The 14,597-nt window shown below is 47.4% G+C and overlaps 1 protein-coding gene across 1 annotated transcript in view; it reads left to right on the top strand.

The window, feature by feature from the left end:
• KPNA4 (karyopherin subunit alpha 4) overlaps positions 1-14,597 on the top strand; it is a 121,858-nt gene that overhangs the window by 24,748 nt on the left and 82,513 nt on the right. The window contains exons 9-10 of the mRNA XM_078667012.1: positions 3,975-4,144; positions 4,229-4,273. Coding sequence (XP_078523138.1) covers positions 3,975-4,144; positions 4,229-4,273 — 215 coding nt within the window. The remainder of the gene's footprint in view (positions 1-3,974; positions 4,145-4,228; positions 4,274-14,597) is intronic.

The raw sequence follows: 14,597 nt of genomic DNA, 5'->3' as shown, positions 1-14,597 counted from the left end.
TTGATATTCTGGGGATTAGAACCAGGGTCCCCCCCAGGGTCAAGGATGCACTCTCAAAACGCCCTCGGCGACACTAGGGCGGCCGGGTGCAGAGTGCTGAGGCCCAGTGTTATTCAATGGGGCTGGCATAATAGGTGGTGGACCCATTGGTCCCAACCTTTTTACCTACCTGTAACACCCCTAAATCTAGTATTTAGGGGCACCCCTTAACCTTGCTTCCTCAGACAAGAAACCAACTAAAAGAAAAGGAGGACGCAACAGCTGTGCCGAAGCTAACCAGAGTAAGACGCCCACTGACTTGGACCCAGCCCTTCCCACCTGTCTCCACCTCAAACCTGCTCCTGCGAAACCCCCGTGTGTCCTGCAGCCAGCAACAAACTCGTACACCCTGGAGGACCTGCCTGCCTTCAACCACAAAGAGGTGGTTTCCCCGGCAATCCTAAACTGAGATCCAGTGATGACCCCCCCCGACCTGCCTCCCGCCGACCCTGCAGGTTCAAACCGGAAGGCCCCCCCCCGCCCCAACCGAAACCAGGAGATGGTAAGAAGATCTGAACTTAAAAGGCACCCGCCGCCCCACGGCCTTGGGTGGCACAACAGGCAGTGACTAACCAAGCCCCAACATCCCAGCTTACCTCTCAAAGTGGTGGTCTCACCCAGAAGACCTTCGTCCCTGAGCCTGCAGTGTTGTAGCAAACCGGAGACTCCCATTGAAAGCTACAGGGCTTCCGATGCCAAAATTGCACTCTGCACCCGGCCGCCCCAGTGCAGCTGAGGGTGCACATTTGGTGCAAATTTGTGGGTAGGACTGGGGAAAAGTCAGTTCTTTTCTGTAGTCTCCTCTGCTTGGCGTCTTCTTTCATCTTAGGTTGCGGTGAATCTGTCTTGGTTTAGGGATGCACCTAAATACTGTATTTAGGGGGCATTTTGAGGGGCACAAGGGCAGTAGCTAATTGGCTACTGACCTACGGGTAACACACCGTTTGTGTGCTCACCCCACATGGGGAGTGAGCACAATCCCTAATCCTGATTGGGGAGTGCCTGCCATCTCCAAGATGGCCGGCACAGAAGAGTGGGCTGCACCTCGCCTTCCCTCACCTGAGGGGTGGGGTTGGCAGAGGTGGTCATACCTTCTGAGCAGTGCTTAATTTTTCCCACCTGTCTTCCCGCGGAAAGGAGGGTAGTGGAAGTGGGGCCTGTGCAAAACTGATTTACTCACCTTTCTCTTTGAAATGTCCCAGTGTGGTATCTAGGCATACCACACTGTATTTGAACTGGCATTCAATAGTAAAATATTGCATACGAATTTGCAAAGCAATTATTTCACCTACCTGTGCCAGGCGTGGCTTGGTTATAGAAATAAACTACGTTACCCTCTGATAAATTCTTTAAAACTTAACGCAGGAAAGACTAAGGTAATTTTCTGCTCGGCAAGCAGGATCTCTCCTCTTCTTCCTGGCAATCTTAGGCTTTTGGGCACGGCGTCTGCAGTCCAGCCGGCAACTACTGTCCGCAATTTAGGCATTATATTCGAAGATAAGCTTACTCTCGAAACGCAGGTCACAAGAACGGACTCCTGTTTTGCTATCATCAGATCCCTCCGAAAATGTTTCCCTTTACTACCTTCTCAGGTAAGGGCACAGGTAGCCAGATGCACAATTCTCAGTAGGCTTGACTCCTGTAATGCTCTCCTGCTGGAATCCCCTAACTTCCTGCTGGACAGATTGCAAAGAATCCAGTCGGCAGCTGCCAAACTTGTCTTAGGGTGACCTAGAAGCTCTTCTGCCTCTGCAGCTTTAGCAGAACTTCATTGGCTCCCCCTGAGACAGAGAGGTGCAATTTAAATCTCTTGGCCTTGTTTTTAAAGCCCTCCACGGAATAGGGCGCGTGCGCAAAAAATTCAACTGGTACGTCCCGACAAGAACGTTGCGCCCTTCTGCAAGATTAGTGAAGGTTCCCAGATTTAGAAAGGCTAGATCAGGGGGCAGATCCTTTGGGGTGGCAGCGGCTAAACTGGGGAACAGCTTTCCCTGGGAAATTAGGCAAACCAGGGAGCTCCTCCCCTTTAGAAAAAGGGTGAAAACCTGGCTGTTCCTTAGACTTAGTGACCGCCGAAGTTATTCTTGCTACCAGGCGTCCCTCCATGAAATCGGTATACGCCTGCTGACGGTACAAATTTTGTAAATATTGTACAGAATGGAATATTGGCCCCATATCTGCTTCTCTGGCCGCTATTGTCCCGTTAATCCTTTCCCTGGCCCAGCAGGGCTCTGCTTTGGGCAATTTGAAGGGCTAACTTTTGGCCCTCTTGGTTTTTCTTTGGCTGCCAGTTCAACCTTAAATGTTTTAGTTCCCTCTGGGGCACAGGTTTTTGGAGGGGTTAATCCACTTGTTTCCCCCTTATCCTTTTCTTTGGCCACAATGGGACCTTAATTTGGCCCTTACTTTCACTACTTCCACACAGTTTTAGCTTCTGCACAACTGCCCTCAACGGTTGCTCACTAACAAAGCAGCCTTTTTGGTGGCAATTACCTCTGCCAGGAGGGTGAGCAAACTGCAGGCACCGTAATCGCAGCTTCCTTACCTTACAGTCTTTCTGGACAAAGTGGTGCTAATAACTAGGGCATCTATTTTTGTCCAGAGTTGTAACTCCCTTCCATCTGTGATAGTCCTTTACTCTGCCCACTTTCTATGCACCTCTGCACCCTTCCAAAGCAGAGGAGCGTCTCCACCGCATGGACCCAAAAACAGCATTATCTTTCTACCTTGATCGCACTAAAGAGTTCCAGGGGATGGCCAACTATTTATTTGGTAACTGGGAGCAAAGAAGGGTTTGGCTGTCCAAGAGTACCATATCATGCTAGGTTTTCCTCTGTAGCAAAGTAGGTTATCCCTTAGCAAAGAAACCACCTCTTGAAGGCCTTGGGCCCATTCCACCAGGACGAAGGCAGCCACCACAGCCCTCCAGTCTGGTGTTTCAATTACTGATATCTGCAAAGCGGGCACGTGGGCATCTCTGCACACGTTCACCAAACACTATTGCCTGGATTCTCAGGTTTGCAGAGAGGACCTGTTTGGCCATTCTGTTTTACAGGATTTTCTGGTCTAAAGCTTTTTTGCAGTCCCTCCTCTGGGGAAGGTATTGCTTGGGTACCTGATCAAATGTAAGGAATCAACGGCAAGAAGTCTATCGTCTTTAACACCTTATTTGGTAGAGTTATGACCTAGCTGCAGAATCCTCACCGACCTACCCATCCTCCCTGCGGAATTGTTGTTGGTGTCAGGGCTGTTCCCCCTTCAGGGCCCTAGCTGTCTTTTTTTTTTTTTTTTTTTTACACTATGGTCCGTCCCTGCATGGTTCCGCTCTTCTGGCGTGGAACACTGAGATCAGCGCGTCGAAGTGGTGGTTATATTGACGATGCGGACGTTACTATGACTAACCCTGCTGACTGTCACGCAGTCGACTGACACAATCTACTGGCGCACAGGGGCACTGCTCTGAAATCTTCCGGATCATGCCTAATTCCTGGAAGGTCAAAGGTAAGGAATCTGTTGCTAGATCTGTTCTCTACCAGATAAGGCGTTGGTTACCAAAGGTAAGTAACTTGTCCTTTCATTTTTCTGTCTCTTCTAGAGCTATAGCTTAAAGCAAATGATTGGACAATTTCCAAATATGTATAGATTGGTGTTAAGGTATCGAACTAGGCTTGAGGTATTTATGTATTGAGTGAGTTTTTTAAGCTTTGTTCACAATCTAAGAAAGGATAAGATGCAGTGCAGTGAGTTTCTGACCAGCAATAAGATTCAACAATCTATGAAAATATTGCAGACACTCTAAAATCAGGATGACCAGTGCCATAGTCCAGTTTTTGTTCTCCATGGAAAAAGAATAAATATGTACACCCAAAAATAAGTTGTAAAGCCAGAAGAAGAAACTTCTCTTAACCCGTATTTATTAACTTTTTCCCCCTCAGGTGATGGACCACAGTGTAGAGATTATGTCATCAGTCTTGGAGTGGTGAAGCCCCTGCTTTCTTTTATCAACCCATCTATTCCAATAACTTTCTTAAGAAATGTTACTTGGGTAATGGTTAACTTATGTCGCCACAAGGACCCACCACCACCTATGGAAACCATTCAGGAGGTGAATATACATGCATACATACATACATGTTGTAAATCTAAAATTGTTAAGGTTTTTGGTTAACAGTCGCCAATTGTTTTTCAGATTCTTCCTGCTTTATGTGTTCTAATCCACCACACAGATGTAAATGTAAGTAATTTTGTACGGTTTTAACTTGAATGTGTTGACCATATGCCTGTTTATTTTATTTATTTATTTATTCAAAGTTTTATATAGCGCGAACAAGATCCTTACAGATATCAGAGCGCTTCACAAAGACAGGGAAGGGGCAACAGAGTAAACAGAGATAATGGGAACAATATAGTAATCAGTGACAAGGTAATAACATGGATTATAAAAACAGACATAACACCAATCCATATATGATCAGGTAGGTAACATGGTAACATGGTAATAACATGGTAAGTAACATGGTAATAACATGGATGAAAAAGAAAAAAACAACATAAAACCACTCCATATATGGTCAGGTACGGGAGTAGTATATAGCAGCACAGGTCATTGATCCGACTACCATGACGTACAGGTGGATCAGTAAACTAACGTGTATCATATCTTGGTCGGTAGTAATAGAGTAGCGTAATAGTGCCCCCAACAAGTCGAGGATAGGCAGAGCAGCGATACAAGCAATGCAGAGTCTCTGACACAACATCTGTAGCGGTCAGGAAATATTGGCCAGAAGCATTGTTTTCACCTCTTTCTTGAAGAGTGCAGTGGAGGTGATTAGCCGTGTTTCAGGAGGGAGCGCATTCCAGATCCTGGGTGCCATTCCTGAGAAGGAGCGTTTGTAAGTTTTCGCTTTCCGAAATCTACGGGGTTTCAGGAGTAGATTTTTAGTACTCCTATTGGATCTCGACCCACCTGATATAGACAGCTTTTGAGCGAGGTAGTAGGGTGCCTTGTGGTGCACGGCCGCGTGTGTCATAGTTGCAATTTTTAGCTGTATTCTGGCTTCAAAAGGCAGCCATTTTAGAGACTTTAGATCTGGGGATATGTGCGAGTGCTTTCTTGAGCCAGTAATGAGTCTCGCGGCAGCGTTCAGGGAGGCTCTTAAGGGTGCTGTTGTGGATAGCGGGAGACCGCTGAGGGTCGCAATTCCGTAGTCTATTCGAGGGATGACTAGAGCTTGTACAGCAGTTTGGAAGTCTTTGGCAGGGAGGAAGGGTTTAATTTTCCTCAGCGTGTTAATTTGGAAATTAGCTGCTTTTGTGGCTTTGCTGACGTGCTGCTGCATGTCGAGCTTGGCGTCGAGTGTGATGCCTAGGGATTTCGCCGAGTCCACGATGGTAGGTTGGACATTGAGTGCTGTTAGATTGTTGAGCCAGGTTTGGGTGGTGGAGATTTTCGCCGGAGGTGAGATGAGTAGGAACTCAGTTTTTAGAGCATTTAGTTTGAGGTGATTATCGGCCAGCCAGGATTGGGTGTTAATAAGCGTGGAATTCAGCTGTTTGATATCTTCCGGGGACTGTAACTTTAGGTAGAGTTGCGTGTCATCAGCGTACATATGGAATTGAACATTGGATGCTTGAAGCAAGGTGGCGAGGGGTTCCATAACGAGGTTGAACAGTGTAGGAGAGAGGGTGGATCCTTGTGGAACCCCAAGATCTGCAGGCACCGGTGTAGATAGTACATTGTCGATCTTGAACCTCTGAGACCGGTTGTGAAGGAAAGACGAGAACCATTTGAGAACAGTTCCCGATAGCCCCATTCTAGTACTTAGCAGCTCCAACAAGTTCTCATGTTTGACCGTGTCAAATGCTGACGAGAGATCAAGAAGGATGAGGAGGCAGGACTCATTACGATCCAGAATTTGGAGGGCGTCATCAATTATGTGTGTCATAGCTGTTTCCGTGCTATGTTTCGCTCTGAAACCTGATTGATGAGGGTTGAGGAGGTCAAATTTATCAATGTGTTTTGTTAGTTGGAGTTGGACACATTTCTCCAACAGTTTGGCCAGGGTGGGGATATTGGTGATGGGTCGATAATTGTTTAGGTCAGACGGATCAGCTGTAGGTTTTTTGAGTATAGGCGTGACTTGCCCCACCTTAAGGGAGTCTGGAATGTGTCCTTGTCGCAACGAGCTGTTAATGATCTTGGTCCAGAGAGGGAGGAGCAAGGGGATAAAGTCTTTTACCGCATTAGCGGGTAGAGGGTCTGTGAGGTGATTAGAGGGCTTCAAAGTGCAGAGCAGTTTGTGTATAGCTTCTTCCGAGTAGGTATCGAAGTACTGCCAAGATGCCTTGTTTTTAGGTTGAGTGTCAGCCATTCTGGTGTAGTTGGAGTATCGATTAACATCCATTATGAGGTCATTTCTTATGTTGTCAGTCTTATGTTTAAAGAAAGCAGAGAAGGCTTCACAGTGTGGAGTGTCGTTTGTTGTGCTATTAGCTTGTGTGGGTTGTGCCTTTGTTTGGGTCTTGATTAACTCGAACAGTTTTCTTGGCCTGTTCTTCGCTTGGTCCAACTGGCGGCTGAAGAAGTCCGACTTTGTGCGCTTTATTTTCCTAAAGTAGGCATTTCTCTTGTTCTTGAGCTTTTTGAGATGCAGTGCTGAAGGGACCGATCTCCAGGTGCGCTCTGCCATTCGCATATTACGCCTTTCGTCATTGAGATTGTCATCATACCATGGGTTAGAGGTTTTGGTGGAGACTCTCTTCAGTTGCAGAGGGGCGACTTCATTGACTATTGTATTCATAGAGTCAAGGTAGTGGTCAGTCAGTGATTGAACATCTGAGGCACCTGAAGGGGGAAGGAGGAGGTTGCCGATGTGGGGAGGTAGGGTGGAGGGGTTAAGATTCTTCAAATCCCTTTTCCATGTTTTGGATTTGATTGGTTGAGTAGGGTTAGGTTTGACTTTTTCGTTGATAAAGAAGGTGATAATGTGGTGATCTGACCAATCGCAGGGTAGAATCGCTTCCAAATGAATAGCGTTCTCTTTGGCAATAATGAGATCAAGTATCGCTCCTTTGTCATGTGTTGGTTTATCGCATAATTGGGTGAGGTCAAGCGCATTGAGGAAAGTTTTTAGACTATTCACTGCAGTGTCTTTCTGATCGTTCCAGTGGAGATTGAAGTCACCCAGGTAGACTTGAGTGTTCTGCCGACCGGCGTTGGAAGTGATCAGGTCCATGACTTGTTGGGTGAATATGAGATTGTCACCAGGCGGGTGATAAATGAGATGTAAAGTACATACTTGTTTGCCCTCACTGATGATGTCTAGGCAGAGGAGTTCACAGGAGGAAAGGGAGGGGGAGGTGACTTGAGTAACGGAGATGTTGCTCTTAACAATGCATGCAATTCCCCCGCCCGTCTTGCCAGGAGACCTGTCCAACCTAATGATGTGATAATTGGGGGGGACTAGTATGTCCATAATCGGGGTGGAGGCTTCAGTGAGCCACGTTTCCGTTAGAAAGGCTAGGTCTAGCTCCCTATTTGAGACAAGATCCGCGATGTCGGAGGAGTGTCTCTGGGCCGATCTGCAGGGTCAATTAGTGCATAGTAAAGCTTTTGTTAACTTTGGGTTCTGAACATTAAGTTATGGGAAGCTGTTGTCTTGTGTCTATGCAAGGATAACTGATTTAAAAAATATATATCTGCAGACCCTGTGTGCCTTAGTAATTAATGTGTTTCACCACCTTATTTTTGTTATTGATTTATAAAAAAAAAAGGCTGTAAAGACCATCTCCATAATACATTGCATGCCTCTGGAATCTTGAAATTACACATTTGTGCATTACTTTGTGCAGCTGGACTGAGATTGTGGGACACTGCCCCTGTTTGCATGGTTGCCCCTTCCCCCATTTTTTGACTGTTTGATGCTCCTTGACTAAGTGTGCCCTGGGTCCCTGCTAATCAGATACCCAGGGCTAGTGTTCTTTCCACAAAACTGTACTTTTGCTCCCACATTGGCACTCCTCTGGCCTGCATACAAGTCCAATGTAAAGGGTACCAGGAGTACCAAGTAAAGTAAAGGGTACCAGGAGTACCAAGTACATTGAGCCAGAGAAAGTCTGAGGGCTGAAGCAGATATTATGCCACCTTCAGAGACTGCTTCCAAGACGCATACACACTGCCAGTGCAGTCTGTGTACCGGGGGGACACCCTAAAACTACAAGTCGACATGGCACATTGTGTGCCATGCCCACTAAAACACTGCCTGTGGCAAATGGTCAGTCACCACTCTAGCAGGCCTTACAGCTCTAAGGAAGGGCGCCCTATACCACAGGTGAGGGCATAGTGGCACGAGCCCTTGGCCCCTGCTGTACCTGTGCAGTTCACAGGCATTGTAATTTCAGTAAAGCCATTTTAAAACATCGAGCTGGGAGTTTGGCACCACGAACTCCACAGCTCCACGATTGCTTTACTGAGGCCTGAAGTTGGGTATCAAACTTCTCAGCCCATTAAACCCCCACAGATGCCAGTGTTGGATTTAATGCCAAATGCCCTCGAAGGGCATCTTAAAGATGCCCCCTGAAAACCGACTTAACGCCAGTGTCCTGGCTGAGCGGCTGATCACCAGCTGCCGCCTCGAGACCGGTTTCTGGACCCCTGGGTCGAGAGCGTCTGCTCTCGGGGTTCTGAAACAAAGCACATCCTGGGGAGCGTTGCCAAGCCCCTCCCATCCCCGAAACCACCTGATGGCCAGGGTCCACGAAGGTGAAGCCGCATAGGTTTGCCGCCTTTGTAAGCTGCCAGTACCAACCAAGATAGGAGGAGAGGTGTGCCCACCTTTGCCAACTCCACCCCTCCGTCTAACGAGACTATGCGTAGTAGACATCTCAGTCCCTGCCATCTTGAAGATGGGGGGAGACTCAGCCAACCATAGTCTTATGCCCCACTCATTGGAGGGTGGCCTAATAGTGGGTGTACCCATCCCAAGGAAGGGACCCATTGGTCCCAACCTATACCTACTTGAAACACCCAAATCCTGTTGTCTCAGACAAGCAAGAAGGAGTACCGAAGAGCCATGCTGAATGAAGAAGAGGACATCAACTGCCTTGGCCCAGCCCTACTGGCCTGTCCTGACCTCCTCTAGCAGAATCTTGGTTGTCCAGCAGCCCCCCCAGAACCTGGAGGACCTGCCTTGTCTTCCCTGCAAAGACCCTGTCTCCCGTAACCGAGTCTGGTTCTGCCCAGATCCGTGAGTCTGCACCACTTCACCCAGCAGCCACGTCCAGAACTCGAGTGGCCCAACACCACGAGTAGGTCCCCCCCCCCGCGAACCTGATCTGAGATGTGGTGATTCCCGGCCTACCTCAAACCTCCAGACAATGCCTGCAGCCTCTACCTAGTGTTCCTGCGACCGGAGCTGGTAAGGAAGCCTGATGCCTAAAGACACCCCTGCAGCCAACGCACCATGGCCTTGGGTAGCCCAACAGACTGTGTTCAGGCATCCCCTTCTTACCTTTCCAGCTGGTGGTCGCCTCTAGGAAGCCTTCCTTCCTGAGCCTGCAGTCTTTGTTACGACCAGAGAATCACCCAAACTCCCTGCGTTATGTTAATAGTCCACAATGACCCCTAATTTATCATGCCAATCCATGATTCATGCTTCTGTGGATCAGTATTGATCGGTAACCTCAACCAGGAGCTGGTAAGAAGATCCGACCCTAAAAGACACCCCTGCACCTGATGCCCCACGGCCTTTGGTGGCCCAACCAACCGTGCTTAGCCAACCCCCAACATCCCATCTTACCTCTCGAAGTGGTGGTCACAACCAGAAGACCTTCGTCCCAGAACCTGCAGTGCTTTTGCAAACCAGGGACTCCCCATTAAATGCTACGGGACTTCCGACACCAAAATAGCACTCTGCACCCGACCGCCCCAGTGCCGCTGAGGGTGCCTCTTTTGTGCTGGCCTAAACCCCCATTTCCCCTGAGCTTAAGTCCAGGAGCTTTGCTCACACAAACCAGTGGCCTGCTCGTCAGCAGCCACCAACCGGAGGCCCCCTATCCCACATTGGATAACATTGGGCCTCAGCACTCTACACCCTCAGCAGCATTATGGCGGCCGGGTGCAACGAGATTGAATCCCTGACCCTGGGGGACCCCTGAGTCTACCCCCAGAACCTCAACTCCCACTACTGAATACTTACCCTAAAACTGATAACCCTATTTTCCTCCATAGGATAACATTGACTGTTTTTCTTGGAAAAGTTTCTAAGTGTGGAGTTTGAAAACCTAAAATTCTTTAAAATGGTACGAACAAAAACTATTTTACTTACCTGTTTACAGGAAATGGCCTGGTGTAGTATCCAGATGTACCACACTGTAAAAAGTAATCTCCAAAGTAATTTGCCTATAATTTTACTAAAAAGCCCGTTCAAAGTACATGTACTGTATTTTACAAAGCATTGCATTTCTCAGTGACAATACTGCAAGTCAAAAAAAGTGCATATACAAATTCAATTAAAACTTTTTACTACTGTAAGTGTTTGTTTACCTGTGCTAGGCTTGCTTGGGTTCTTGAAAATAAAATAACGATTATTTTTATACAAAACAATTGGTCTGAAGTTCAGTCTTTGAGTGTGTGAAATCATTTGCTGACGGTGTACAACAAATGCTTAACACTGTCCTCTGATAAAGGCTTACTGCTAGACCAGACTACCACAAATCGTGAATAAGGTGCTATCTAACTTTACCTCTGCCTACCTTTTGGGGTTCCACTGGACTCTGTGCACACTATACCTCACTTTGGTATAGTGTATCCAGAGCCAGCTTCCTACATAATGTAAAAGTGGTGTTCGAGGCATATGAGCTGCAGATTGTACACTTAGCAATAGATCGCCACCTGGTGTTGGGCTCGGATGATTGCAGGTTGTTGTCTTCTTGTAAGAAGTCTTTGTAGTCACGAGATAGGTGACTCCTCCCTTGGACAATACTGCGCATGGTCATCGACTCCATCCTCAGATTGTTTTTTTCCGCCTCTGGGTTCGGATGAAAGTTTCCCGCTCCGGATAGAAAACACTCTTTTCGGCATTTTCGAAGCCTGAAACTTTAGATAAACGCTTTTCAACATCGAATAAACTTTTCGACATCACCAGCTACATCCCGGTGCGTCGACGCGGGCCGTTGTGCCTATCGGCGCAGTACGGCCTACGCCTCATGGACAGAACTCCATTCAAGAGATGCCCGGTATGTCGAGTAAAATTCCCTCATAGCGACCACCACGAGGTTTGCAACCTCTGTCTCTCGCCAGAACACGACGAGTCGACCTGCACAGCCTGTGCCTCCTTCCGATTGAAGAAGACCATTCTGGATCGGAGGGCCCGTCGACACGAGATGAGTAGATCAGCGCCAGCACCGGAGGCCATCTTTGAAGAGGAGATCGTCGAAGAAGACGTCTCCAAGGAAGACAATCCACTCGAAGATATCTCCGAGGACGAGGTTCCACTCGTCGCCGAGGAAGACTTGCCTGATCTCCAGATCATATTGGGAGCAAAGGACTCGGACGATTCGATTCCATCTCGACAACCCGTGAGTACCTCTGCCCCTGCACAACAGACACTGCCCAAACCAAAGGCAACGGTCAGCACTCCACCCATGGGGCCCAGTTGAGACTGAAATTTACCCTCCGACGCCCCGCCTTGGGGCTCGGCTCCGAGGAAAAAGACTACACCTTCCGGTGCCTCGCCACTGAAAAAACCACATGTGCCAATTCCACCACCTCCATTGGCACCGAAACATCCTTCGGCACCAAAGCCAAAACACCCTTCGGCACCCCAACCAAAAGACACATCGGTGCCGAAGCCAGGAAGCGTAACGGACCCGAAAGCTTTGACGCCGAAACAATCCGGTTCCAAAAATAAAGAAGGGAAGCTAGATTGCGGCGCTGCAGGCCCAACAAAACCTGTCTCCACGTCAAAATCTTCAATAGCGGTACTAAAGGCTCCAAGGCCGGATACAGACCAGCCTAAACCACCTTCGGCACCGAAGAAATTGCCACAGGACTCAATCACTCCTCCTAAGGCAAAAAACACTAAGCAACCCCTATCGGCACCGAAAAAAATCGACGCCGAAGAAGATAATAGAAGAGGAAGATCTGTTTAGACCAGATCCTACACAGTCTATATTAATCCAAAAACTGGACATGTGGAAGCAATTCCTTATAAAAAAAAAAAAGACCAGCAGACACACCACTTCCAACTGTGGTTCCTGCCAAAAAGGATTGTGCAACTTCTCCAATGCACCCTTCCTCTCCTATCACTCCATATATTGAACCTATAACTTCTCCTGCTCAATCTCCTGCATCATCACACCACACTGACGAAGAGTATGACTTAAGTGGGGGGGATGATGTACCAGAGCCACATACATACCCTTTAGATGAGGATGAAGATGTCAACCCAGAATATCCCAAAGATGACGATGCATATCATTTTCCACCAAATAATGCACCAGACATCCCTGATCCTCAGTACTACCCAACAAACCCTTCCCCTCCAGAGGATAGTATTGGGTTTAATCATCTATTAAACAGAGCTGCACTTTACCATGGAGTTCCAATGCACTCTGATGCCACTGAGGAGGATTTCTTATTAGACACTTTTGAGCAGTCACAAAGGTCTACTCGAATATTACCTATGATCAAAGGGGTCATTAAACATGCTCCAGAGATTTTTAAAGATCCAGTACGGTGTCGGGTGCTAAATCCCAGAATAGAAAAAAGGTATAGACCAGCACCAGCTGATCCAGTCTACATTAAGGGACATCTGCCATTGGACTCTTTGGTAGTGTCAAATGCACGTAAAAGCCAATTCCCAAACTTCTGGTGACACACCCCCGCCTGACAAAATCAAACATTATTGATGCGTCATGGAAACTGATTGCTGCGCAAGCAACAAACATATAGCGCATAGCAAACACACAAGCCTTACACTCACGCTACAACAGGGCTCCCTACGACCAACTAGAAAAATGTATGGAACACCTACCAGATCAATACAAAGATCAGGCAGGAGAGCTCTTACAAGAAGGCAAATTAATATCTAATGCCTCTATTAAATGCGCACTAGATGTAGCTGACACATCATCCAGAGCAGTTAACACTAGTGTTATCCTCAGACGTCATGCATGGTTGCGCATTTCAGGTTTCAAACCAGAAGTACAAACTACCATCCTGAACCAGCCCTTCAATCAGAACCAGTTTTTCGGGCCGGAAGTAGATAACACTCTAGAAAAGATGAAGAAGGACACAGACACTGCTAAGTCTATGGGTGCATTACAATCCACCCAGACTAGAAGTTCTTTTCGCCGCTCCTCTTATAGTGGAGGCTCCAAGAAGACCATCGCAGATAACACATCATCATTTAAGACACACAAACCTCCTCTAATAAAGGCTACTTTAGAGGAGGATACAGAGGCAACAACAATAAGGGAAGAGGTAGAGGTAATAACAACAACCGCACCTCTTCCACTCCCAAACAGTGACTTCCCTCTGCCTCCCCTACAGCATTCCACTCCTGTGGGGGGCAGACTATCAGTTCCTACCTGACTGGAATTCCATCACAACAGACAGGTGGGTAAGACAAATTATCCAACATGGCTACTGCCTAGAACTCACAGCAACCCCCCAGGCAGCGTCCAATGTCCACACGACACATAACTCTGCTTCAACAGGAAGTTCTAGCACTTCTAGAAGGATGCTATTCAAGTGGTCCCTTTACAGGAACAAGGAACAGGAGTCTACTCCCTGTACTTCCCAATACCCAAGAAGGACGGGACATTAAGACCAATTCTCGACCTCAGGCCCCTCAAACACTACATACAATCAGATCATTTTCACATGATCACTTTACAACAAGTACTCCCATTACTAGAACAGGGAGATTTTCTTTCAACACTAGACCTAAAGGACGCCTATTTTCATGTTCCTATACATCCTGCGCACAGGAAGTATCTAAGATTTGTCATACAAGGACAACACTATCAGTTCAAACTCCTTCCATTCGGGGTCACAACAGCACCACGAGTGTTTACAAAGTGCTTAGCAGTAGTAGCAGCACATCTCGGAAGACAACAGATGCATGTCTTCCCTTACCTCGACGACTGGCTCATAAAAGCAAGATCGTTCAACCAGTGTGTACAACACACAACAAACGATTCAAACATTACACAACTTGTAGTTTACAATAAACTACACCAAGTCGCACATAGAGCCTTCTCACGTTCACCAATATCTAGGAGCTACCATAGACACATCGGCAGCTCTAGCGTATACCAGTCAAGCCAGGATTCAAAGCATTCAGAACTTCGTCTCCCTTTTTCAATGCCAACACTCTCTTCAAGCCAGAGTGTTCATGAAACTAATAGGCATGATGGCCTTTTGCATCTTCATAGTTCCTCACGCAAGACTGCAAATGCGCCCACTACAAGAATGTCTAGCACAACAGTGGAATCGGGGTCAAGGTCAGCTCACAGACCTGGTGTTGGTGGACAGCCGTACATTTCGTTCTCTG

This window comes from Lissotriton helveticus, chromosome 11, assembly GCF_964261635.1.
Source record: "Lissotriton helveticus chromosome 11, aLisHel1.1, whole genome shotgun sequence".
Lineage (NCBI taxonomy): Eukaryota > Metazoa > Chordata > Amphibia > Caudata > Salamandridae > Lissotriton > Lissotriton helveticus.
This window is presented reverse-complemented; position numbering and strand designations above follow the sequence as displayed.